Raw genomic sequence first — 15,833 nt, forward strand, 5'->3', positions numbered from 1 at the left:
TTTTTTTTTTTTTTTTTTTTTTTTTTTGTGGTATCTGTGATCAAACTCAGGACCTTGTGCTCGCAAGGCAGGAGCGGCACCACTGAGCTAAGTCCCTGGACCTTAAAATCTAATTTTTAAAATTTTAAGTTCATGGGAATCCTACACCACCATTCATCCTTATTTGTTTTTGTATAAATGTAAATTTCCTCCCTAATCTTTTACTAAAAGTGGTAGTCACAAAGATAAATCCTCTCATTTTCTCGTGTCTTCCTGTATTTGCTTGCAAACAAATCGTCCCCTAGTTTAAGGACTTCAAACTGCAAGGGTTTATGGGCAAGACCTTTTGTTGAGTGTCTCCTACATACCTTGCATGCTAGGAGTTGGGCTTTCGTTACCTGGGTTCCAACTTCTTTTCTCCAGCAGACTAAACGAAGCTTACAAGTCATTGAAGTGACACCCTTACTTACAGATCATTTGTATTGAAATTTACCATTCTATGAAATTCTCATCTGTGTCGTCATGAAAAGATGATAGGCACCACTTATTGTATTTACTGTTCACCAGTTTTTGTTTCCACTCCTTTCATTAATTGTGCTATTTTTAAATTATGCATTGCTTTAAAAACAAATAACCAAGCTTATGGAATTGATGCTAACATTATTGTTTTTAATGAACAGATTTCAACACTAAACTTGCACAATGTCTTTGAAGCCAAGAGTAGTAGATTTTGATGAAACATGGAACAAGCTCCTGACTACAATCAAAGCAGTTGTTATGTTGGAATACGTCGAGAGAACAACATGGAACGATCGCTTCTCGTATCCTTTCAGTGGCAGCTGATAGGTGTTCTGAAATTGTCAAGAGTGATGCAAAGTGAATCTTGTTCAAATTTATTGAAATTGGAGAACTTCCAGTGTCGCTGTTCTCAAACATTTATTTACATTTCCACATTCATCCCCTTTTTTTTGACAGTCAGTGTATAACCTTTGATTTCACACTTATTGAGCACTCTGTATATCTTCCACCCAAGTACTAACCAGGCCTGACCCTGCTTAGCTTCTAAGATCAAGCACGTTCTGGGTGGTGTGGCCAGCAGGCGCTACTTTAGGATTTTGGGAATGCAGTTGGGATTTAAACCAGCTCTTCTCATTGTAATAAGGGAAACAGACATTTATCACATTTTAAAAGTCTGATGCCTCCTAATAATAGGCAGTGGTAGGTACTGTGGAGAGAAACGGTATGCAGGGCTTGTGTGCACGTGGCCCAAGTAGATGGGGCGGCTGTGGAGCATCTTCCCAGGCCGATGAACTTGGGTAGACTGCAGCAAAGTGAGGGAGTGGGCCACCTGGATATCGGGGAAGAAGGAGCAATAACTGAGTCAGTCAGCTGAGAAGCGGGAAGAGTTTGCTTTGCCTCCGGTGTCAATCCCTCGTCAGTTGGCCCGGTTGCCTTTGGGTCTCTGGAGGTGCAGAACAGTTTGGTGCAAGCATGTGGGGGCCAGAGCTGCCCATCTCATGGTGTCCAGGAGGCAAAGGGAGAGAAGGAGGAGGTGGCATTTCCCCTGACCTAGCTTTCTCCCCCAGGCCACGCCTCTGAAAGGTTCTACCACGTCCCGCAGCCCTCCACACTCAGCCTGGGGAGAGACGTCCACCACAGCATTGCTCTAGGTGGAGGTTGAACAGCAAGTTCAATGTTGAAAACATGTTTTGTTTTTTGGTACTAGGTATGGAACCCAGGGCCTCTGCACCGAGCTACGTTTCCCATTCTTTTTATTTATTTTTTATTTTAAGAGAGAACTTTCTTAAAATTGCCCAGGCAGGGCTCCAACTTTTGATCTTCGTGCCTCAGTCTGTGCCTCAGTCTCCTAAAGTGCTGGGATTACAGGTGTGTGCCACCACACCTGGCTGGAAACATGTTTTTCTAAATTGGATCATCTCCATTTGTAAATTGGGACTTTTTGGAACAGGCAGATGTGCTCTCCTAGGTGACAGCAGTCTGCTGGGCCTGACCAGCACTGTCCCCAGCAACCTTTGGAGGCTGCAGGGTTGCCTTGATAGGCAGTCACCTGTTCTTTAGAAAAGCTCTAATTTCATAAGACAGCAAGGCAACCTGTTCTCAACACCTAACCCAGCTCTTGCTATTTTGAGCTGAACCCTGTTGCAAGCATATAGAGGTTTTGTGGACTCAACTTGAAGCCATTTAACTCATTATAGCTGCAGTTGTGAGTAAGGAGCCTTGGTTAGATCGCCTGTGTCTGGGCCCTGAGGACAAAGTAATCCTGACATTTCTGTAAGATTTCATAGTTTGTGATTTGTGTGTTTTATGTTATCTGATACCTCAGTCAACCCTGTGGATTCATGGAGCGAATGTAGTTACTGTCTTTATGTAACAGATGAGGAAATGCTTCATAGGGAGGGACTGGTCCATAGCCACACAAATACTAATTGGTGGAGCAGACTTCAATACACAGTTTTGTTTTTTATTTTTTTGTAGTATCAGGGATCGAACTCGGACCCTTGTGCTTGCAAGGCAGGCAGTGGAACCACTGAGCCAAATCCCCAGCCTCACTACACAGTTTTTTATTTGTTTGCTTTTGAGACAGAGTCTCACTGTGTACTCCAGGCTGGCCTTGAACTCACTGTTTATGTAGCTCGGTTGGCCTCGAACTGCAGCATTCCTCCTGCCTCAGCCTCTTGAATGCTGGGATTACAGGTGTGCACACCCTGCCCAGCAGGATGGTTCAGATACTGGTCCTTCATGCCCAGATGTGGGAGTGTGTGCAGGGCATTCTGATTGATAAGTACGTGTGGGGAAGGTCCAGCCTTCTGTTGATGTACTGTGTAATAGACCGCCACATGCTCAGTGGTTTGAAGGAAGCCGCTTCACTGTCTCAGCTCTGGTGATTAGACATGCGTGATAGGACTGGTTCTCCCTTCGCCGTGTAGGTTCTCAGAAGTTGAAGTCCCTGAGTTAGCCGGCTGCATTCTCAGCCGGAACTCAGCGGCCTCACTAAGCTCATTCCTGCTAGTTGGCAGTGTTCAGTTGACTAAGGACCCTGTGTCCATGCTGGCTGGGACTTCTGTTCCCTTTCTTGCCTTGCGTGTGGCCCCCAACTCTAGTGCCACAGTGGCTTGTCCCTTCTCAGCACTGGCTTTGTGGCTTCCCCTGCGGCTTAGTGGAGTGGGTGGGGAGTGGTTCACTTTTAAAGGGCTGTGTATTAGGGCCACTGTAAATACCAGGACAGTCTCCCCGTTTCCGGGTCAGCGGATTTGTAATGACAGTTGCAGCTAGGTTGCTTTTGCACACACATGGTACATCTGCAGTTGCTGATATCGGGGTGGGAAGTTACGGGAGGCCGATTACAGAATTCCCCTCATCAGTAATAACTGCTTCACAGCTGCGGCTCGATGACAGCACCAGTGCAGTCCCTGGGGTGGGTGAAATTTACTCTTTAGTTTGTGAGGTGCTTTCCTACAGTAGACAGGCTATCTGGACATTTGCATTTGGTCTGTGTTCCATTTGGTTTGAATTATTCGTTTTATTTTTATTCATGCTGTTCTGCCTTTTAGTAGCTGTTAGGACAAATTCCCAAAGTGTACCTCAAAGTGATTATGCAAGGAGGGTTTTACGATTGCTTGCCCTGAATGTATTTCTCCCAGATAGCAAAATGACTTTATCCTTCCATAATTTAAAACCAAGCATACTGTTGTCCTCATTTTAAATTTATATTCTAGCAGGCATCTTTTTCAAATGCACACCAGTTTGACTGGATTAAAATTGTAGAGGAAACTTTTCACCCCCGCCCCCCAGTATCAGGAATTGAACTCAGGACCTTGCTCTTGCCAGGCAGGTGCACCGCTGAGCTCCATCCCCCTCCCTTTTTTAAAAAAATTTTTTGTGACAGGGTCTCACCACGTGTCCAGGCTGGCCTTAAACTCAAAGCAGTCTTACTACCTCAGCTTCCTACATGGTGGGGTCTCAGGGTGCGCCAACGTGCCTGGCCAGTGTCTGCCCTTAACCATCTCCCCACATGTTATTGGAGAGCTTCTTTGTAACCATGGCATCTGCACTTCACACCTGTGGTTCTTGTTTAGCTTGTGCAGGCTGAGTATTAAAACTCTGGTGTGTGGTCTGCTCTGCTGGGAGAGTGAACAGCAGCCTCACCCTGCTGTAGACGGCACCGGCTGTTGACACTGATGCTCCAGCCACTCATGGGAAAGAGTGCAGCCAGCCTCTTACCCTGGCTTACTAACTGATGGTTTTATGGGTATGGACACCTTATTTTTCACAGGTTGTGCTTTCATTGTCTTTAGAAGTACTGGCAAATCCTTATGCTTTAGTTTATAAAATGTATTATTTTGCATACTCCTGACAGTAATCCCAGGAGGTAGTTACTGTATTTTATTGTCAAGTCTTGTTTTGTTTATTGTATTACTATTTTCATTTTTTTTCTTCTCTTTTTGGCAGTGGGGGATTGGACCCAGGGGCTTTGCATTGTGCTACATCCCAGCCCTTACAACATTTTTTTAAGTTTGATCTCACTAAGTTACCCAGGCTAGGCTGAAGCTTCTGATCCTCTTGCTCAGCCTCCTAGAGTGCTGAGATTACAGGTGTGCACCCCTACCCCCACCACCCCTTTGAATTGAAGATCTCCACTTTTTTTTTGCCATTGTGAAACCCTTACTGATTTTACTTACCATATACACTGGGCTCATGCACTTAACTCTTTCCAGTTCTTTCCCCTTTCTAGTTACAAATTGAATTGAAGGAGAACTGAATCCACTTTCCCCATAAGGTCACCACTGAACCTAACCATCGAACTTGATTTGGTTCTGGTCCAACTCGTTCAATGACCAGAATCATGGAAAGGTTTAGGATCATGAACCTAGGTACCACTGTAATTAAGTCCATAGTATTAAAACTCCAAATGTAGGGCAAGTGTAGTAAGGACTTTAACAGAGAGTGAGTGAGGTGAAGTACTGTTGCTGCTCATCTGCCCTCTATATCGTCTGGCTGTAGTTGAGTTTAGAGACATTGCTTGCGAGCAGCTCTGTCTCTGCTTTGGTTATGGGAGTTTGTGTGCATGGACAGTTCGTAAATATTGGAGATTTAAAAATTTTATTCTGGCTCCCAAAAGATAGACTTTGAAAACAGGAATCTTGGGAGGTATTGAAATCTGACCTCTTCACGTTTTTTGTCTTTGAAAGTCTCTTTTTATAACCAAATCACAGTTGAGCTAGAGGCTGACTTGTTCTTCTTCAGAGAGCAATTTTTTGTGAGGGGTAAACATTTCAGAATTGATATTTGCAGAGATTAGAAAAAGTAAACTATTTAGTAAATACCTTTTAGGTATTTGGTTGAAATTCTACATAATCATCTGAGACCCAAAACTATGATAGTTAAAATGTGAACTTTAAAATTTATGAAGGTGGATTCCATTAAAATGCTTTCACACATATACCTCCCTGAGAAAATCCAGTAACGTGGTGGAATGTGTATGGGACAAAATGGAAAGTGTCCCTTATATTCGTTCCCTGTTCACATCCTCTTTACCTTAAGCCGAAGGTAAGCCCTGTTGTGTGACTCCTTCCAGCAAATTTGTGTTTACATGCATTGAACACAGTGAGATTAATTTTATAAATTTAAAGCATTTGGGTACATAATTAGCATACCATGTTGAAATTTTGGAATTGAGTCTTTTATTTTATTTTATTATTTTTAAGACAGGATCTCACTTTGTAGATTGCCTCGAACTCATGATAGTCCCCCAGCCTCAGCACCTCTAAGTGCTGGGATATAACAGGTATGCCTCCACATGTGGCGAGCCGTATTAATTTTTTAGTACTAAATAAGTTTTGTATTCTAGAATTGTGTTTATGTGACATAGCATAGAAATAGTAGGAACAAATAGTGTCATTTTGGATGAAAGTTCTGGAAGTAGATATTCAGAACTTTTAAATATTAAGTAAGTGCCATCTTTGTTAAAAGAATAGTTGATCTAGAACCTAGCTAAATTTAGTATTTTTAAAAAAATAAAAAAAAATATGTATTTTTGGTACCGGGGATCAAACTTGGGTCCTTGTGCTTGTTAGGCAGGCAGCGGAACCACTGAGCTAAATCTCCGGCCCTAAAATATAAATTTTTAATATATGTACTGACTCTTAGATGTGTAGAAGCATTTTCTAAAAGTGAACATATGTGCATCTAATAAATACAGCTGTTGCAGCTTTACAGAAGTACTTCTTTCTCCTTTATTGTATATATGGAGACGTTTTATTAGTTACTGATTTTAATCTATGTAAAAACGCTGCAGCGTGTAGGTCAGTGGCAGAGTGCTTGTGTACATGTGTAAGGCCCACTTTCAGTCCTCAGCACTATACACGCACACACACACACACATACACACACACAAACACTTGTGGGCACAGAGAGAGGGAAAGGCTGAGATAGTCCACCAGCCATCGACCTTGTGTGGAGAGGGCTGCTGGGGCTTTCCTGCAAGTAGGCTGAGCGCAGGCCATGTGTGAGCCCCTCCTCTTGCCCTCCTGCAGTAAGCACTTGGTAAGCACCCAGAGCTGCCTGGAACCTGGGAGTCTAGATGTGATTAAGAGTAGACTAATGTGGATAGCAAAGGTATAAATAATCTAACTGGACAAAAAGACTGTCTGTAGAAGACGAAGCGTTGTGGATGTGGTGGTACATGAACTTGGATCCTGTGCGTGTGTGTATGTGTTAACACATTTATATATATATATTTTGGGGGGGTACTGGGGATTGAACCCAGGGCCTTTTGCACCGAGCTGTATCTTACTCCCCAACCCCCTTTTTTGAGACAGGATCTCACTAAGCTGACCTGAAAGATCTCAGGCTTATGATCTTCCTGCCTCAGCCTTCCAGAGTGCCTGAATTACAGACATGCAGCACCACTCCTTGCCCTACATTTATATATATATATTTTGGGGGGGTACTGGGGATTGAACCCAGGGCCTTTTGCACCGAGCTGTATCTTACTCCCCAACCCCCTTTTTTGAGACAGGATCTCACTAAGCTGACCTGAAAGATCTCAGGCTTATGATCTTCCTGCCTCAGCCTTCCAGAGTGCCTGAATTACAGACATGCAGCACCACTCCTTGCCCTTACTCATATTTTTATGAAAGGTGGTTTATTTTGTAACATGTCCTCACTTTTGTTATGTGTGGCTCCATCCTGCATGACCTTGTTTTCACTTTGCACCTGTACTTTTCAGGGTTGCTTGTGGGTTACTTTGTCTTCCTCACTGGGTTAGGAAGCCCAGCTTGTGAAGCGATTTCACGTGGGCGAGTTTATTCGGGTCTCTGGACATGGGGGAGGGTCTCAGTTACCGCAGAGGCAGGTGGTGCCCATGTTGCTGGTGACACATGCTGTGCATGGCTCGGTCCTGGTGTAGCCACTGCAGCACAGGCCTTGACCACACAGTGTGCTGCTCCAACATCGCTCTTCACAGGGCAGCTAAGCTGTAACTTCCAGAATCCAAACAGATGCAGCGTGTGGCTCAAAGATCACAAGTTGACTTTGCCTCCAGTCTTGTATTAAAAAAAAGGAAAAAGCAGCCCAGAGAGGCGGAGAGGCTCAGTGAGGGCTCACCTCCTTTACTTAGGTCAGGGTCTCTGTGCCAGAGCAGACCCCGCTGTGGTGATGCCCAGCAGGGAACTTGGGTGCTAAAGACCTTGCCGGACCGGCTGCCATAATGATGACTGTTTATTCTGTATTTCCAGTCGTACTCTAGATGCTGGGAGTCATGGCTAGGTTGTACATTCCAAGGTCTCTGAGGCAGGAGGATGTGTCCAGTGAGCAATTCTTATGATAGACTTCTTGGGGTTGCTTAGACATGCCTCTGTTCATGATCCTCCATGGCTCCTTGTCGATAGTATGTCAGAGCACCTTATATAAACTATTTTGTAGGTGTCTGGGTACTTCTTTTTCCAGAAATCTCTTTGGATTTTAACTTCTGTGAGGATCCATTTTCTTGTAGTATTTTCAAATAATTCTCAGTAATAACTTTTTTGTGTGTGCTACTGGGGACATCCTCCCCCCTCCAGCTTTGTTAAATTTTGAGCCAGGGTCTCACTGTGCTGTTAAGTTGCCAAGGCTAGGCTTGAACTTGTGATCCTCCTCCTGCTTCAGCCTCCCGTACTGCTGGGATTACAGGTGTGGACTGCCACAGCCAGCTAAAGAACTTTTTAATGAGTAAATAAGTGAGTCTTAAAGTGCCCCCGCCTTTCGGTACTGGGAATTGAACTCAGGACCTCGTGCTTGCCAGGCAGGCGCAGCACCACTGGGCTACATCCTGGCCCATTAAGAGTGATTCTTATTTGAGCTTGCTCTGTTTTTCTAGTGTGGGCATTCACTGCTATGAATTTCCCATGTAAAACTGCTTTCATTGTGTCCCATAAATTCTTGTATATTGTACTGGCATTGTCAATTATTTGTAAAAACTGACTAATTTCTTCTTTAATGTCCTCTGTGGCCCATTGACTGTTCAGGAGAGTGTTGTTCAATTTCCATGTGTTTGTGAAGTTCTTACAGTTTCTTATGCTATTGTTCTCCAGCTTAATTACACTATGGTCTGATAATATATGTGGGATAACTTCAATTCCTTTGCATTTATTTAAACCGGTCCTATGAGCTAGTTAGTATGTGGTCTATTTTAGAGAATGACCCATGTGCAGCTGAATAGTGATTTTTAAAGCATGATTATTGTATATATTTTGCCTTTGACTTAGATGTACATTAAACCTACAGTATTATTCATACTGTAATAACATGTGTATTATAAGCTTAACTCACAAAATAAATTTTCATTTATTCCAAATATAAGTCTTGTATATGAAAATTGTAACTCTAATGAATGTGAAAACCTTAATAATTTAACCAGAGATATCTATGCTTTATGTGTGGCCTATCCTGAACCGCTTGGAGAAAGACTTTACACAGAAACTAAGAGTTTTTTGGAAAATCACGTTCGGCATTTGCACAAGGTAAGCAACAACATGCATGTGATATACATGTGTTTATAGCTGCATACTTATGTGGCCTACTTACTGCTTCCCACTGTAGAACTTGTATAAATTCAGGTATTTCTCCTTTCTTAGCGTTTTTCTAATTGTGTATATTTTTAAGAGCTTTAAGTTAAGATGATGTTACTAGATTCTCCCAGGAAAATCTGGTTAATTAGTCAAAATTGTGTTACTAGTATGGGAAGGGCGGAGTCACCTGAAGGTTCTGTCCTCTAGGTGCTGTTTACAGCACTAAGACTTACCTTTCAGTTCCCTCCTGTTGGTCAGTCACTCTAATATTTTCAGCCTTTCAGCTATCTCGTGTGTAGTATCTTCCAGGCACCTAAAATTAAAAGGGACAGAGTCGGCCTGGGAGCGCTGGCCCTGAGCATTTGTGTGCTGGAGGCAGCGCTGTGGGCTGGATCTGTGGGTGTGTAGCCCAGGGGTCCTGCCGCCTTTTGTCAGGGGCAGCATTTCAGCATTCTCAGCTGTCGCCCCTCTCAGGACCTGGAGGAGATTATTGCTGGTCACCCGGGCTGGAGTCCTCACTCTACCTTTGATTGGCTGTTGCGACAGTTGCGGTAGCTTGAACTGAGCTCTGAGTTTACACAGCAGCGCAGTCTTCATCGAGTGCCTAATTCTGCACATGGGTAGCCAGGGCGGATACTTTTGGAAATGGTAACAACCTATAAGTAGACGCAATTGATCACAGCCTTAAAGCATTTGAAGGAATTGCTCTATTTTTTAATCCATATTTATTGTACATGTTAGTGGTTTAGTGTGTGCATGTATTGGCTGGGGAAAGTGGTTTTGGCAGAAAGTACCCTAATATGCCCTTACTGTTTAGTGGTTTTAAAGTTTGCTGTTATGCTTGGCATGGTGGCACATGCCTATAGTCCCAGTACCAGGAAGGCTGAGGCAGAAGGACTTCTGTGAGTTCAAGGCCAGCCTGAACTACATAGGGAGACCTTGTTTTTTTTTAAAAAAATTGCTATACTAAGTTAGGAACTTTGGTTATATTGTAATTGATAGCTGTATAAGACATTTTTAAGTTTTCATTGTTTGGAGGTGCTATTTGTTTAAATGCTCTTATTGCTGGGTAGGTCCCAGTTTATCTAATTTGATATTATAGACAGGATTTACATAAACATCGTTCTGGTTACATTACCACTGTGTGACCATGACCTTTTTATTTTTGGCACTTGCATGCCAGGTGTCCCCTCTGCCACTGAGCTACCTCTCCTAGGCATGGGATGGCTTGGTCACAGGCAAGAGCAGATCATGAAGGGAGCCCTAGGTATCCCCTGCATTAAGAGCTGTTGATAGGAAAGTGCTATTTGCAGGTTATTTTTTTATCATTTTAAGCCTTAATTGTTAAAAATATGAGGTTAGAAGCAGGGCATTTCACCAGATAATTAGATAAAAATTGAGGTCATGTCTTTCCTAAGGTCTGTGGTCAGTTAATGGGAAAACAGATTAGAGAACTTTTAGATCTGTTGAGCATCAGTCCAGTGTATTTTTTATGGTTAGGCTAGGTTTCCAGTACAAGTGTATCCATTGGCGGTACTGGGGATTAGACCCAGGGCCTTGGTAAGCGCTACACACCCAGCCCCTGCCCCCCTTTTAAATTTTGAGTCAGGATCTCACTGAGTTGCCCAAGCTGAGCGTGAACTTGTGCTCCTCCTTGCTCAGTCCTCAGTAGTGCTGGGCTTACAGGCATGAGTTTGCAAATATAGTCCTTAAAAAGTAGGCCTGAGATTTCAGTTTGATTTTTACTTTTCTACAAGTAATAGCTGTCTGCAAGTAAATGTAAAAAACTGACTTTGGGGAAAATGTCAATCTCCATTCACAGAAATAAGGTGATTCTATACTAATGTCACTTCGGGGCTGATCACAAATAATGGATTTGAGGAAACAGATACATGACATTGGAATTATATTCTCTGTTTTAAACCAAACTTTGTATTCTATTCCAAAGATGAAATCAGACCAATACATTTTTCTCCTCTTATCTTGGCATGAGACAATTTATTCTCTATGATCGAGGCCTCACTTCCAAGTCGGAGGCTCATTTTTCTCCAGCTGCTTCATGAATACTTTTTTTAAGACAGGACCTCACTTTGTGGTTCAGATTGGCCTTGAACCCAGGTGGATCCTTCTGCCTCAGCCTCCTGAGTGCTGGGATTATAGGCATGCACGGCCACGCCCTGCATTCCCAGTTTTTTATTTGTGCTGGGGGTAGTTAAAGTGCATTTTGTGCGTGTAATTTATAATGCTTGAATGCTGACTTTTGGAGATGGGTTTGACATTTTGTATTTTATAATGAAAATGATTGGTGTTTTCTTTGTTTATATAGAGAGTTCTAGAGTCGGAAGAACAAGTACTTGTTATGTATCATAGGTATTGGGAAGAGTATAGCAAGGGTGCAGACTACATGGACTGCTTGTATAGGTAAGTGTGCCTTCTGAATCTTGACAGTTTAAGCAGTATTGCCTGCACTCAGTAACTGAATACTTTTTTATTATTTACTATTGAAATACACAGACTCAGATTATTCCTCCTTAAGTGGACGGTCCCCTCCACTCCACTAGGCAAGGTCTGTTTGGGAGCCAGAGCGTGTAGAAAATGATTCTGTGAAAACTGGAACTTTATTTAATGCCGCGGCTCTGTTTCTTTGCATTGTCTGCAGCCTGTAGGTCCTGTTAAGTTTCCATGGAGAGCAATGTGGAAATTCAGTTTAGATGGGAGTTGGGGTAAATCTAAGCTCGGCCCCTCGGCAGGCTCCTCTGGACTCTGCTTCCGCGATGGCGTTTCAGGGTCACTGTCGCATGGGCTCTCTCTGTCCTGGGGCTCTCTCACTCGGCGGGAGGCTCACGCTGCTCCAAACCTGTCCTCTGAGTCACTCTTTCTGACCTGCTCTTCAGATGTTGCCTCTGCCTTCCTGCCCTGCCACCTCTTTGGGTCTTTGATGTGCTGAGTCTCTCTGCTCTGTTCATGTGTGCCTGGAAATAAGCAGGACCGGAATAGGTTCTGAGAAATGTGTCCCCCGGGGCTCGTACAGCCATTACACCCTGGAGGCACGCAAACCAAGTGGCCATGACGTCATTGAACAGCGAAACCCCAGGGCCGCTGGCCAAAGATGTCAGTAGGGAGGTGTGGTTGTCCCTAGGGATGAAGGCGGAGATCTGCTCCTGGGTGAGTAGAGGCACACGTGGGATAAGGCATTGAAAACCCATTCTTTAACCCTTGGCGCTTGTGGGAGGTGTGGCCTTACCCGGGGACAGTGGTCAGCCTGCCTTGCCCTGTGGCTCAGACACAGAGTGGCCACCTCCACTTCCACACCAGGCAGAGGCAAGGAGTGGAGCCAGGTCTGCTGTCACCAGTGCGCCTCAGTGCTCAGGTCTCTTCTTTGCCTCAGTGATGCGTCCCCTCCGAAGTGTTTGTGACAGAACTGTGGTCTCTCTCTAGAGATGCTACGGAGCCCTGCTGGCCTCTGTTAGTCCTCTTGTCTCAGCCTTTAGAGTCCCGAGGTTACAGGCTGCGCTGCCCACCATGCTCTGAACCCAGCCTTACTTCTTTTTTTTTTTTTTTTTTTTTTTTGGTACTGGGGATTGAACTCAGGTCCTTGGCGCTTGCAAGGCAGGCCACCAAACCACTGAGCTAAATCCCCGGCCCCCAGCCTTACTTCTTAATGGCCCAGTATCTCTTAGAGGAGCAAAGTATAATAAAAGTAAAGACCAGTTGTTGTCAGACACAGGTTTGCTGTGGCCTTGGCTTTTATAAATCCATGTTTGCTATGTATTAAACATCTTGACTTTGATTCTCTTATCTCCTGAGGTGAGATTAGCAGAAATTAAGAAATCCCAAGCTAAGGACAGTGGGTATAGCTCAGTGTCAGAGCACTGCCAGCACTTCCCCAACCTACTTTTTTTTTTAGATGGTCTCACTATGTAGTCCAGGCTGGCCTTGAACTCATGGCAGTCCTCCTGCCTCAGCTTCACGAATGATGGGATTATAGGTTTGTGCCACCACACCTGACATCTCCAGCTGTTTTTATTTTGATGCATGGTTTTCCTGCAGAGGAGTTTCTAAGTTGCCTAGGCTAGGCTTGAACTTGTGATTGATCCTCCTGCTTCAGCCTCGGAGAGTGCTGAGTTTACCTACCTGGCTATTTTTGTACTATTAAGTGAGTGCTGTTACACTGGTGTTGGTTATGACTTTTAGTAACTATTGGAGGAATATATAGGTCCATGGGTGTGTGCATCCATAACCATGGGGTAATAGATACCTTCATTTTTACAGCACAGGAAATAAGGGCTTAGAGAGTTACTGACTTCACTTTCCATCATACAGGTAAAGGTTGAAAGGCAGAATTTCAGTCCGCATTTGTCAGATTCCAAAGCCTATCGATCCCTTTAGCCATTTCATTTTATCTCAGTCTTATCGTGTACACACCCTTAATCACATAAGCCGTTCTGCTCTGATCCTTTTTCTTCTATGCATTTTTTTTCTGGGACATCTTTTATATTCCTGGTTTTAGGGACAACCTATGTGTCAGTGCCCACTAAAATATGTAAGTTCATCCCTTGTGGTTTAAATTTCACAGGATTTTTTTTTTTCGCTGAGACTTGGTCTTGCTATGTATTTTTTTTTTTTTTTTGTACCAGGGATCGAACTCAGGACCTTATGCTTGTGAGGCAGGCAGTGGAACCACTGAGCTAAATCCCTGGCTTGGTTTTGCTATGTAGTCCAGACTGGCCTTGAACTCACTGTGTAGTCCAGAATGGCCTTGAACTCATGGTGATCCTCCTGCCTCAGCCTCTGGAGTGTTAGGATTACAGGCGTGTGCCACCACAACTGGCTGATTTTTTTTTTTTTTCCTGGTTTTTTGAGACAGGGTCTCACTATGTAATTGTGACTGATCTGGAACTCACTGTGTAGCCCAGGCTGGTCTCAAACTCACAGTGATCCTCCTGCCTCAGCCTCCCAGAGTGCTGGGATTATAGGCATGCGCCACCACCCCCAGCTGTTTTTTTTTTGTTTGTTTGTTTTTGTTTTTAAAGCAATCTACATTGTACTCTTCTGAGTACCAGCTGTACTCACGTTCAGTACTAAGCGTGTATTTATACACACGGCTCTGCCCCAGTATGAACCAGTTTATCTGAATGGTGGCACTCTGCACCAGACAGGAGCCTGGGGTCTCTGCTGTCCTTAATTATGGTCTGTCCTGTCTGCATCCTCCAGACAGCTGCTTGCTCCCACCCTCTGCAATCCTGCTGAGGCTCCAGCCCTGGAGTTTTCCAGGTGGACTGTTGGTGATGAAGTCACTGTGGCTGGTCCTGCAGCCTTGGTTTCTCCCCTGTCCCAATCCAGGAAACTTCTTGTGCTGTCTCTTCTACACTTGATCTTAGCCAAAAGGCCGAGAAGCGATGTGTGCTGTCTCTTCTAAAGTGCAAATCTGGTCACTCTCTGAAATCAGTGGGGACTTTCCTGGGTAGGCAGCACAGGCTCAGAGCTGATGGCCCATGGGGTTTCTGTTCTCGGAGCCTTGGTTTGGCCTCTGTGGCATTGGTCTCATGTGACTGATTATTATTTATTTAATCACTGGTAGAATAAGTAGTGAAATCACTTTCACAGAAGACACAATTGATAGGAATTAACTGAAAACTGCATGATAGTATCTTGCTTGCTTGGTAATTATCCAGGTTACCTTTGGTTTCTAGTCACAGTCTATAAGGAAAGTGTAATGAAATGTAAACAAATCAGTTTTGTTCCTCTCTGGTTTAGTTTGATTTATGAGATTAGTATTCATTAGCATTGGACACCTAGGGATTTTGCATTTAAATAAATAGAATGACCCCTTGCCCACCTCTCCCAGTGTGCTCTGTGGCTGTGTGGACCCCACAGAGCCATGTCCAGTACTTTAGGGGAGAACTTGAGAGCAGACAGCACTTACAGTCCTGTGGGCTGAGCCTAAAAAGAGTTCTTATGATGGGATTTTCTAGGATTTCTGGGTTTCTTAGAGGCCTCAAAGTTATATGGGCTGGGGCTGTACCTCAGTTAGAGTGCAGCCTAGCACGAGTGGGGACCCAGCCCTAGAAAGAGAAAAAAGGATGTATTTAAACCTGGGCAGTGGTACACACCTTGTAGTCCAGGCTGCTGGGGAGGTAGGAAGATCACTTGAGCCAGGAGTTCACGAGAGCTGAGCAACATAGTGTGACCTTGTGAGAAGAGACAGAGAGGGAGGGAGGGAGGGGCTAGGTTAATAGTTTTCCACAATTGCTTTTATGAATTGTGTTACTATTGTACTGCAGAAAAGCAAAGCTTACTTATTAACTACTCTGCTGACAGAAGACATTGTTCCATATGCTCAGTGAAACAGTCAGGTATTTCTTCTGTGGTACAGTCTAGGCTGTTTAAAAAAACCTGTTGGAAGCTACTTCATTTTACGATTACCTGGGACATATGTCTTTATTCACAAGTGTGTGGTAGGTAAATTTTGTTATAAAATTCTATAGTGACATAAAATGGATTAAGAATGGTATCCATATCAAACTTGCCAAATTGCACTGCTTTAAATTATGGCCTTTTTTTAAAAGCCTGTTGTAAGTTTTAACTGATGTCATTAAGAATTGCAATCAGGAATAAGAAAAGTGCAGTTGAGTAGTGATGCCCACCTGCAATCCCAATGCTTAGAGGCTGAGGCAGGAGGATTGCTGTGAGTTTGAGGCCAGCCTGGGCTATATAGTGAGTTCAAGGCCAGGATGAAATACATAGTGAGACCATGTCCAACAAAATTAAAAAAAAAAAAAAAAA

At 43.8% G+C, this 15,833-nt stretch overlaps 1 protein-coding gene across 3 annotated transcripts in view; it reads left to right on the forward strand.

Moving 5' to 3' along the window:
• The window catches only part of Cul2 (cullin 2), an 85,185-nt gene that overhangs the window by 23,335 nt on the left and 46,017 nt on the right, over positions 1-15,833 (forward strand). For 2 of the 3 annotated variants that reach the window (XM_010614750.2, XM_010614751.2), the window contains exons 2-4: positions 660-800; positions 8,897-8,999; positions 11,374-11,468. In XM_010614750.2, coding sequence (XP_010613052.1) covers positions 682-800; positions 8,897-8,999; positions 11,374-11,468 — 317 coding nt within the window. In that variant the 5' untranslated portion in view covers positions 660-681. Of the gene's footprint in view, positions 1-659; positions 801-8,896; positions 9,000-11,373; positions 11,469-15,833 lie in introns of those variants that run through there. The other variant, XM_019206155.2, reaches the window with a different exon arrangement.

Source organism: Fukomys damarensis, unplaced genomic scaffold (assembly GCF_012274545.1).
Source record: "Fukomys damarensis isolate Sample0158 unplaced genomic scaffold, DMR_v1.0_HiC HiC_scaffold_19, whole genome shotgun sequence".
Taxonomy (NCBI): Eukaryota; Metazoa; Chordata; class Mammalia; order Rodentia; family Bathyergidae; genus Fukomys; species Fukomys damarensis.